General features: G+C 36.4%; 1 protein-coding gene across 1 annotated transcript in view; it reads right to left on the bottom strand.

The window, feature by feature from the left end:
• Positions 1-12,447, bottom strand: part of LOC138705176 (juvenile hormone esterase-like) — an 89,148-nt gene that overhangs the window by 28,289 nt on the left and 48,412 nt on the right. Inside the window, exon 5 of the mRNA XM_069833881.1 lies at positions 10,708-10,889. Within this exon, the coding sequence (XP_069689982.1) occupies positions 10,708-10,889 (182 nt within the window). The remainder of the gene's footprint in view (positions 1-10,707; positions 10,890-12,447) is intronic.

Genomic DNA, 12,447 nt, shown 5'->3' with positions numbered 1-12,447 from the left:
TGCAATTATTCAACAATGAATGGAAATGAAAACATATTATATTTTGGGCAATTTAGGAAACTCAGTTTACAAAAACAGATTATTGCTATACAAAAGGGAGGAAGGCCAACCCCAACACTACCTGGTCTTACATGTATGCATGTAGGCTAATTTGTAGCATGTTTCTCTCAAGAAGGTGTCATTTTGTGCTGTTAACTTCTTTCCTCCTCTTAAGAAATATGCAGGAGCCGCCACTGGTGTGACATTTATCCCGCATATAATATCGTAAGACAAGCGAAACTGCAGTGCTACCCGCCAAGAGAGAGTATAAAAGTGATTGACATTTCCGCTGAAATAGATGTGCAATCGTTGTTGATCATACTATCGAATGTCTTGTGGCTGCGCAAGAAGATGTATTTAGACAACGTGTTGGTGGTGATGAAACTATAAAAGCAGTAATTAAGTGGGGTTGTGATGGGAGCAGCAGTCATAGTGTATACAAATAGGCATTTCAAACTGAAAATGCCGAATACAGCGATTCCGATATGTTTATAATCTGCTTTGTTCCTTTACAACTATATAGCACCATAGACACTGATACAATGAGGAAAGTTTTGTGGCAAAACCCTCGACCCTCCTCGCCAAGATTTTTCCGACCAATCAAACTATTAAAACAGACGCTGGTACAGACACTCATTCTACCTCACTTCGATTATTGCGACGTTTTGTTCAGTGATCTCAGGATTGATTCCGCTCAGAAACTACAGCGTGTTCATAACGCGTGCGTCCGCTTCATTTGTAATGTTCGATACTATGATCATATCTCACCTTCTTTCAAGAAGTTATCATGGCTTAGGTTACATGAGAGGAGAAATCTGCACTCACTTTCTCTCTTATATCGAATTATGCACTCTTCATCCCCCTATTATTTATTCGCTCGATTCCATACTCTCTCTCGCTATCATAATATTAATACTCGAGCACAACGCGATAACACGCTAGAAATTCCACTTCACGCATCGTCTCTGTATTCCTCATCCTTCACTGTTGCTACCTCTCGTCACTGGAACTCTCTGCCGCCTGAAGTCAAGGGCTGCCGAACATTGAATTCTTTCAAATCCAAGTTAGAAAATTATCTTATGACGAGTTGCCAAACTAACTTACTATTATGACAAGTGTTGTATTGCATGTTTCCACGTATTCACATTTTTTTATGTTCTAATGATATTCAACTTATTTTATATTTTTGTTTTCATATTTTCCGATAATGTTATATCTCTAATGTGATAAGTTGAGCTATATATAATCTTAATTTTCCTTATTGTGTGTACTTAGAAATATTGTATTCACTGTATACTTTGTACTGCACTATTTTATTACTACTATTAGTATTATTATTATTATCATTATTACTATTCTTCTTTATTATTATTATTATTATTATTATTATTATTATTATTATTATTATGAATAATTGTCTTTTTTTTGTATGCCTAATTTATTTTGACCTGCTGTTCACATATTATTATGCTTTTTTCTTTCTTTCTGTATGTTATATATTATGTCTGATTTCTTCTTATTTGTTGTTTATTTTTTATTATTATTATTATCTTATTCAGTTTTGTGTGTAAAATTGTAGTGTAATTTGTAAATTTGTAGTGTTTTTGCAACGCAGTCTTTACTCCTGGTTGAGTGTTAGAGAAGGCCGTATGGCCTTAACTCTGCCAGGTTAAATAAATCATTATTATTATTATTATTATTATTATTATTATTGTACGAGAAGGAAACAGCTGCTATGACCAAGAGAGAAGTCAAATTGATGGAAGAGCAAATACAAACTTTAAGGCTTACCAAAATTGTAGTGTGTGGCACAGAACTTCATGTATTTTCAGAACTAGTATTCACAATCGTTGACGGTAAAATGTGCAATTCTGTCACGGAAAATTCAGCGCAAAAGTGCTACATATATGGTGCTACCCCCAAAACGATGAACATTCGTTGTAGGACAGGAATAGAGGACTGCAGCCGCTATGGATTTGGACTTTTTTCCTTGCATGCCTGGATCAGGTGTGTTGAATGTTTTTTACATATCGCTTATCGACTTGACATTCAAAAGTGGCAGACGAGAAAACGAGAAGAAAAAGAAGATGCTACTTTAGGAAAACAGGAGATAATACAATGCTTTCATACTGAAATGTGACTGATTGTTTACCAGCCAAAGCCTGGAGGTGTTGGAAACTCTAATGACGGGAATACTCTCGGCGATTCTTCAGTGAGCCAGTTAAATCTGCATCAATAAGAATACATGAACAATTATTAATCAGACACTTCTCTGTTATTCTGCGTACAATATCGAGTGGTTTTTAAGTTGATGTAGGGAAATTTGATGTATTTACTTTTAAAACAAGAGATTTATATCTCAAACTTTACTCGTGGTATTTCATGCCGGTCAGTGTGCACAAAGTGCTTATACATGAGGGAAGAATAATTAGATTTGCAATATTACCAATTGGAATGCTCTCTGAAGCAGCTGAAGAAGCTAGAAACAAACAAATTAGGAGATATAGAGGACATGCACGAAAAAACATCGCGACAACACAATATTAGAGATGTGTTGAACTTTCTTTTATTAAGTTCTGATTCTGTGATCTCAAATGCTTCTCCTTTTCCACACAAAAAACAAGAATCTTTGCTCTTAGCAGTTCGACAATTAAGCTTATTAAGCGAACCAAAAAGTCTGGAAAGATCGCAAGGGACGAGCAAATGCCGTGACAAAGCATAAAATGACAGCAACACAGCAGTGACGACGATGAAGAAGATCGTGGTGATAATGGTGGTGGTGATAATGATTATGATTATGACTATGATTTTAGAACTGATTAACACAAACATTTGACATGCCAGTTTTATTTTTGAAACATTGTGGTAGATAAAGTAATTTTATAGCTAAGCTCTTCTTTAAGAAATCATAATTCAAGAAATAACAAGTTCCGTGCCTGTATTAATTTTACCTCTATCTAGCAACAAATATGTATATATTAATTTGTAATAACATATATTATTTCCATGTACCGAAGTACATACGATATTTCCATGCAGATATTCTACGTCATCATACGATGAAAGAGTAATGGAACGGAGAAAAATTCTCTCCGGCGCCGGGACTTGAACCCGGGTTTTCAGCTCTACGTGCTGATGCTTTATCCACTAAGCCACACCGGATACGTAGTGCAGAGGGCGGCCACTAGAGGGAACCCAAGAGTTGGAACTCAATCAGAGACAATTCTGTTCGGCGCCGGGGTTGTATCCGGTGTGGCTTAGTGGATAAAGCATCAGCACGTAAAGCTGAAAACCCGGGTTCAAGTCCCGGCGCCGGAGAGAATTTTTCTCCGTTCCATTACTCTTTCATCGTATTGTAATAACATATTAGTTAATATAATGCCTATCAGATGCATTTGTGACTTCATTATAATTTTTTCCCGTCAGATTTCATATCTAGCCTCCTGTGCTGTGGTGGGGCTCCCATAGACCCTAACAGGTCCGCTGTAAGCGGTTGAGAAGCCAGTTTCGTCGAAGAAAATGACTTTCGTCCAATCGAAACCATCATCTAGGCCGGTTACAAAGGCGAGGCTGTGTACAGCTTGTTCCGCAGTCATTTTTTCTTTAGTCTCTGCCCAGTAGCGTGTAATATCATAATCTGTTCTCAGACGGTTAAAAACCGTTCGTAAACAGACCGGAAAACAAGACTGCCTTCAGTTGACGAACGAAGAGAAAGAGATCCTCAAAACACGCCCTGCCCAAGGCTTCGTCCTGTCTCCTGGTTGAAACACGCGGATGTTCAGAACCAAACGTCTACCGACCTCTCCATGATACAGATAACGGTTAGCCCACCTTTTAGCCGTAGAACCACCTTTTCCCAGTCTACGGCTCGCTTCTGAAGGTGAAAAGCCATTTTGGATTACAACAATTATTATTAGTTGATGCTTCCGCACTCTCTGGTACGCGATTGTAAAATAGACATAACTCCAGCACTTATATCGACGTAACGACTATTAATGTTTATGCACGTCCAATAATGATGTTGGTAACGATAATAATAATAATAATAATAATAATAATAATAATAACCACGATTTAACAACGGTTTTCAACCCAGTATTATTTTAACAGTTTTACAGTAAGGTATACTTTCACAACTAATGCAAGAAGCACGAGATTAATCTGAAAGTAAGGTGAAATTAATGACGAAAATCTGTTCAGTAAACGAACGCGAGCAGTATAATGTGATAATCTCGAGTATGACATTTATACTTCATCATTTCGAAACCTCTGTGCTATCGTGCTTGCTCGCAGACCAGAGGGTTCGAATCCTGGCGCGGAAGATTTTTTTTTTTTTCATTATGCAAGTTTCATTTCGTTTACCATCATTATATTTCATTGCAAGGTTTACAAATGTTCATCTACTATTAGGAATAGGCTACTTTTCTTCGCATTTTTTAAAATGCTTTGTGGCTTGCGACAACAATCGAGGTAAAATGATCCTCAACAGCTGCCAAAGCGATCGCGTGTGTACCACCGCTTTGAAGCACTGAGCATGCGCAATATGTTATAACTGAAACTAGGGAAATTCAGGTAGCCCAAATTTTTTTTCTGGGTCTGTACATGTAATATTACATGAGGTTGAGAAGGTCTTAGAGAGCGGATTTTATGACACGTCGAGTCCAGCATCCACTCATTACCAACTCCTACAGCGCGCTGAGCAGTCTCGGGGATAATATAAGAAGAACAAAAGAAAATTGTCTAATTTTAGCACAGGCTTATATGTGTGTGTGCGTGTGTGTATGTGTGTATGTGTGTGCGTGTGTGTGTATGTGTGTGTGTGTGTGTGTGTGTGTGTGTGTGTGTGTGTGTGTGTGTGAAGAAAAGCATAGCATTTCCGGAATTTTTGTTTTTGTATCACAATGACATCCGTATCTTCTAAAACACATGGCCTAAACTAGGCCTGGGCACTATCAACTCATTTAAGACACTGCAGATTTCGCTTAACTTCTCACTCCATCTTCCCCGACTGAATCGAATACACAGGAAGTAAGTATTGCTCGGTGACGGATTCTATAAGGCGTTTATGAACTTTCGGCTCCCGCTGGTCGCCTGAAATCCATTACTGTTTCACAGTGGCTACTGTGTGTTTCTTTATAGGGGAGTGTAAGCAAAATGAACATGGGAGGGGTTTTCTGAGTACCGTTCACTTCCCCATTGTGCCCAGGGCTGGCTAAACCAATGATATTTAACTAAGAATATGCTATATAATACAGGATTTCCCAAACTGTGGTCCGCGGGCCCCTAACCCCTGGGGGTCCGTGAGTGATTTCAAAATGATCCGCGGAAGAAAGGTGTGTTCTCAAAAGGTCTTTCAACTCAGATTAACTTTATACGTTCTCTGATTTTTATCACACTTCTGAGAGACAGAATTTAACAGGAATGAGTTCGCCTGAGGGATTTCTCGTGGCTTGTAAGTCTTCCGTTCCTATCCGGTATTTTTAGTTTGTTAAGTTCTAATCTTTATGGTCCAAATTTAACAGCGTTCATAGTTCAGAATAAGATTGAAGCACAGATAAAAAAAATAAACTTGTGATCTCTCAGAGTTATCTGTCGAAGATTCGATTAATTTTCCATTCTAACAACTCATGATGAACTGTCATTCGATATATTCATTTATATCAAAGACAACATCACCATAGATTGCCATTAAAATCAAGGTTTATTATTGAAAAATAATTGTATGAAAAACCTCTTGTTGGTGACAAATAACAGTTTTCCCGCCAAAAAAAAGAAAAGAGACAGAATAAATTATTTTCGGATTTACCAGTCCATGATCGAACCAAAGACCCTGATAGAACTTATTTTTAATTCTTGCGGTGAATTTCGGTGAAGTCTTGAGGACCTAATTAGTCAAATCCACTCTCCTCACCTCCACGCTGAGGCCCTGGGATTTTTAAAGATGCGAAAGAGAGGGTGGTGTGCGGAAAGCAACGGGAAACTAAAGCATTTATCTTTCTCAAGAAGAATTGCAAACATGATAAATGCAAACAAGACGAAGACCATGGTTGTCGGAAGAAAAATGAGGAAGATAAACTTGCAAATATTAAATGAGGCAGTAGAGCAAGTGAACAGCTTCAAATACTTGGGATGTACTATAAGCAGTAACATGAGCTGTTGCCAGGAAGTCAGTAGGAGGATATCAATGGCCAAGGAAACATTTAATAGAATAAGAGGCATCTTCTGCGTATCTTTGGGGCAGAAACGTGGACATTATGACCAAGTGAAGAGAAGCGACTAGAAGCATTTGCATTGTGGATATGGAAAAAATGGAGCGTGTGAAATGGACAGATAGAATAAGAAATGAAGCTGTATTGGAAAGAGTGATGCTGAAATTGATCATGAAGAGAAAAAGGAATTGGTTGGGTCATTGGCTGAGAAGAAACTGCGTACTGAAAGATGCACTGGAAGGAATGGCGAACGGGAGAAGAGTTAGGGGCGGCAGAAGATATATGATAGACGACATTAAGATATATGGATCATATGCGGAGATTAAGAGGAAGGTAGAAAATAGAAAAGATTTGAGGATGCTGGGTTTGCAGTGTGGGGCAGAACACTTATGTATGTATGTATGTATGTATGTATGTATGTAATTATATTTCGATTCGAGCTTAAAAATCGTGTTTGCTACTATCTTTCTCTTGCAGTCTCGGTTGCAAGCATCACTTATATATCCCAATGTTTCCCGAATGCAGTGTAAGACTTAATACAATTTGCATGAACATGCTTTTGTTAGACTACATTTTATGTTCTGGTATTCTTAAAGAACAGATATAGTGGTAGAGGCGAACTTAATATTGAGGTATATTATATCCAGATGCGAAAACTGAAATCTAATATCGCCGCCAATTTATTAAGGGAATTTAATTCACTACGTTGAACAAAAATGTAATGAATAATGTATGATTACCAGCCTAAATTATGCGAAACATTTTGAGAGTCCGCCAAAATGAAGTATGTGCAACAAAGGATCCGTGACACTCAAAAGTTTGGGAACCACTGTGCTATTCGACTTAAAAGCTGAGAAAAAGAATTCACAGAGCTCTTGCGGCAAAAAGTAAGTTCCAGGGTGTTCATTAAGTGATATATCACTGTGATTTTAAATGTTGACAAATACTGTCTATTACGAAAGGAATAGGATTGTCACTTACAAAAATATGCTACGGAAATAAACAAAACACTGTATCGAGTCTTCATATCATAAATATATTTACAAACTAGCCGTACCCGTGCACTCCGCTGCACCCGTTAGAAATAAATATAAAGTAATTACATAATTATAATAGGACGTTTGATCCAGGGAACATTCGTGCTTGATAGAAGGATAAATCGTTTAATATGTCACTTAATTTAAATTGTATTTAAATAATTAAATTGCGATCATTTGGTCCAGAGAGCACACATTTGGTGCAATGACAATTTCTTTTAACATGTTTCTTAATTTTTATTACATGCAACCATAGTTTAATGAAGATTTACATCATTTAGATTTAATGTGTACATAAACATTATTTTAAGATATACAGGAAACGAATATTCAGAATAGCCTAACAAGTTTTCTGTGCATAAGAAGCTATTTTAATCTTACCTGTTCTCGATTCACTTAGAAGTTACTGTAATAACATTATAGCATTATGTCCATCTAGAGAAACTGCACTTTCCAATGGTGAAATAATAATTAATTATACAAATCGGTTAATTTAGCTTCCGATATTACTTCATACAAACACAGAAACATTCTCTGTAGGCTATGTTTCATAGATTTCGATTGTTGTTGTCCAAGGCCCCTTATAGACGAAGTAATTTGGTTTTTATTTCAATACACCGCCTTAGATGGCAGTTATTTTAATTTTAAATCTCATTTATCTCATTAAATATCAGTCCTATCAAAATTTTGCAAAGAATAAAACTTATCGGCAATCATTTTTAAAGAAACATTTGTTATTCAACATTTTTCACAAAGTCAATAATAAGCGAGATATTTCGATTTATTCAATTCAGGTCCCCTTATAACCCCCCTTTCAAATAACGTATTTTGAATTCCATATAGCCTAAAATCTAAGTTAAAACGAACTTAATTTATATTCCAATTTCTATCGAAATCCGTTCAGCCATTATCGCGTGAAAAGGTAACAAACATACAGACAGACAGACAGACAGACATACATACAAACAAAAATTTCAAAAAAGCTATTTTCGGTTTCAGGATGGTAAATTATACATGTTAACACCAATTATTTTTGGAAAACGAAAATTACCAGAAGAATTTTGGCTACAGATTTATTATTAGTATAGACAAAGTTAAAATATGGAAAGGAAATACAGACAGACTCAGGATATTGATAGATAAGTGATTAAAAGGAAACAATACTCTCTAGCAGGCAATATATTATTTTTTTAAATCAACGAACAATTATTTATAAGTTAATGTAGTAAAAATTTCTTAAAATATTTATGCCGAATGTTTCAGACCTCATTAGCCTTTTTTTCTCGAAAACTATATGATACTGGTTGTTCATAAAAAAATTTTGATAACCATAAACTATATAAAGAATCTATTGGTAGTAGTACCATTTCCCGTAAGAAACCGGAAGTGGTGGTACTTGTGGTCAACTTCGAAATTTCAAATGAGAACATGGGTCATTGAATGTACCATTGTAAACTACTTTTAAAAAGAAACAACTTTTACTGAAACTTTTTTTTCTAACTTTTATTGTTTACTCACAAAGCAACAAAAATGGTATATCTGAGAAATGCTATATGTTGTTTATGTATGTATACTCTTCTTAATAAGTGTTCAAAATGTACGCTGCCCTGTGCTTAAACAATGTTCAGATCACCTTCTAATATCAATGATTGCATTTCAGCACAGCTGAGAGACCTACAGGCTTCTCTAATTCTTTGTTTCATGTCTTCTCTAATTGTTGGACGCACCTGATAGACCATGTCTTTAATTCTCCCCCACAAGAAGGCTTGTCATTGGACTCAGGATTGCACCATAATACAGTGTTTAGAATTCTGAAAGGCAACCAGTTTCATTCATACCACATTAATCTCCATCAGGAACTTGGGGGAACATGACTTCCAGGCTCGTGTTGATTTCTGCAACTCGTTTCTAAATACGGACTGTGATTTTGAGCTCAGAATTTTGTGAACTGATGAGGCGACTTTCAAAAGTAACGGTCAGGTGAATCTCTACAATGCCCATTACTGGTCTCCGGTTAATTCACACTGGCTACTTGAAGTGGATTACCAGCACGTGTGGAGCCTCAATACATGGTGTGGCCTCCTCGGACACCGAGTCATAGGACCATACGTTTTTGGGGACAAATTGAATGGTAGAACGCACGCTTCCTCCGAAACATTATGCAGCAGTTGCTTCCTGATGTTCCCCTTGCGTTTCGATTAATGATGCGGCTTCAACAAGACGGCTGAGTGGTTCACTTTTCACGTAGGGCTCGACGAGTTATTAACCAGTTATTTTCCCTACGGTGGATTGGACGATGAAGACCATTAGCTTGGCCAGCCCGATCTCCTGATTTCGCTCCAAGTGACTTCTACTTATGGGAGTGAATTAAAGACATGTTCTACCAGGTGCGTCTAACAACTAGAGAAGATATGAAACAAAGAATTAGATAAGCCTGTGGGGTCTCTCAGCTGTGCTGAAGTGCAATGACGGATGTTAGGAGGTGATCAGAATATTGTTTAGCACAGGGTGGCGTACATTTTGAACAGTTACTATTAAGATTGTACGTACATCAACAACGTACAGCATTTCTTAGAAGATACCATTTTTGTTGCTTTGTGAGTAAACAATAAAAGTTTCAGTAAAAGTTGTTTCTTTTTAAAAGTAGTTTCCAATGGTACCTTCAATGACCCATGTTCTCATTTAGAATTTCGAAGTTGACAACAGGTACCCCTACTTCCGGTTTGTTAAGGGAAATGGTACTACCACCAATCGATTTTTAATAGGTTTCGGTTATCAAATTTTTTTTATGTAGAACCAGTGTCACATAGTTTTCGAGAAAAAAGCTGATATGAGTGGTCTGAAACACCTGGTAGAAATATAAATTTATCAAGGTATTCTAATCTTAATTTTCACAATTCAATATTAACATATTAATAACTATTCTATAGCAGAGCCAAGCAAGAGCCAGATTAATCTAGTCCCTAGCATCATAACCCACCGCCCTCAAATCAATTTTATTATTATTCTTCCATCTACATCTCGCCCTCCTCATAGGTCCTGTTAATCTGGTTCATGATGATGAGGATAATAATAATAATAATAATAATAATAATAATAACAATAATAATAATAACAATAATAATAATAATAATAATAATAATAATAATAATAATAATAATAATAACAGAATGCCCTCTGAACGTCGAATGTGACTTGTTCATGAAGATGGAAAAGATATCCCAGGAAAAGATGCCGACTGCAGTTTTAACAGTACCAGGTTTGAGAACACTGAAAAGTTGTTATTGATTTGATATAACGAGAAGAAAAAACTATCATTGTTAACAGTGGATTGTTTTCTAATAACATACGTATAATCAAAATTGAAAGTTATATAAATAGCCAACGAACCTACTTTAAAAATAAATTGTGATGTAGCCTACCTGTTTATTAATGAGCACGGTGACATCCACATTCCGCAGACAGTTGATAACAGCAGATGAGTTGTCCACTGGACAATCCACTAATTCAGCTTGTCGCTTTGCCAGGGCCAGAGGGTTTACCTCTGGGATCATGTTAGCCTTGAAAGCAGATCCGCTCTCACCAATGGCAGCATGAAACAAATCTAAACGGAGGGACGAGTTTTTGAATATAATTATACAGAGTGGAATTAATGTAACTGTGCAGGTTTTAGCAGCTTATTCCTAGGATAGAATACAAAAGAAAATAATTCTAATTGATCCCAAATTATAATTTTCTCAGTAAAATGTAATTTTCCGCTCAATGTTAACACTGTTTCATTCGAAACGGACTATCCGTGCGATTCTGATGTTTACTCTTATCATTAGAAAAACTGATAAGGAATGATTTATTCCTTTGCAGTTTTTCAATAAAATGTACGGTTTTCTTGCGAATTAAATGGCAATATTAAACACATATCGTTATTTTCTGTCATTAGGAAGTCTGGAAACCCTACTGCAGTGTAAGGGACGGAACGAGTCCGTGTGTGCTTTCGTACGTGAGCCGCCGATGCTCTATGACCAAACTGCGCAGAATTTCAACTCAATTTTCTAATTAACCACGCACTTAATTACAAAACGCATAATAGATTTTTCTTTATTATATTATATTCTACTATCCCTTCAATCTGCACAGTTATATCTCTTCCACTCTGTATATAAACATTGATCAAGTTGAAAACGTAACATTTCTTGAAAAAATTCAGATATATAAAATACATTAGACAAGAGTGTAAGAAATAGAAATCATGTGATAATAAGTGTCAGTTGCAATATTTTCCACAGTGTAGAATACTGTTCCAAAAAGTAGAGTGGCGGCTCGTGGACCTCAATTCTGGAGAGATCAAACTCAAGCCGATGCACTATGGGCCAGAACTCAAATCTGGCGGGAAAAAAATAATTTTAATATGGAATGTATTTTGCTCGAATTGTTGCTAATGCACTGGTACCGCAAATTGTTAAATTGCTTGCACTAAATATCAATGTTTTGAATTTCTTAGCTTACATACATAATTACATTAATTTCTATGACATTTTAAATATGAAGTAATAAAAAACATTTCTATCCTTTTTCATTATATCTAGATGTCACTCTAATCGTTATCACTTATCATCATAAGCACTGTCCTCATCCTCTTCCTCCTCCTGGCCATGAAGGAGTGCGTGTTGAGGTCCACAGGAAATTATTGGTTCTCTGTCGCGCTTCTAATGGGTCAACACCTGTGGAGTAACGGTCAGCACGTCTGGCTGCAAAACAAGGTGGCCCGGGTTCGAATCCCGGTTCGGGAAAGTTACCTGGTTGAGGTTTTTTCCATGGTTTCCCCTCAACCCAATACGAGCAAATGCTGGGTAACTTTCGGTGCTAGACCCCGGACTCATTTCAGCGACATTATCACCTTCATTTCATTCAGACGCTAAGTAACCTGAGATGCTGATACAGCGTCGTAAAATAACCCAGTAAAATAAAAAATAAACTTCTAATGGTAGGGATTCTTCAGTTTTAAACAAGAAAGAAGAAGAATTTTTATTACCTGATCATTACTTTATAAGTGTATTTAGTATTTCCTGAATTTTTTTTACAAATTAAATGAAAATATTAACACATATCGTTATGCAAATCAAGATTTCAGGTATAACTCCCTGTAAAGTTGATTTGAATAATTT

This window comes from Periplaneta americana, chromosome 8, assembly GCF_040183065.1.
Source record: "Periplaneta americana isolate PAMFEO1 chromosome 8, P.americana_PAMFEO1_priV1, whole genome shotgun sequence".
NCBI lineage: Eukaryota > Metazoa > Arthropoda > Insecta > Blattodea > Blattidae > Periplaneta > Periplaneta americana.
This window is presented reverse-complemented; position numbering and strand designations above follow the sequence as displayed.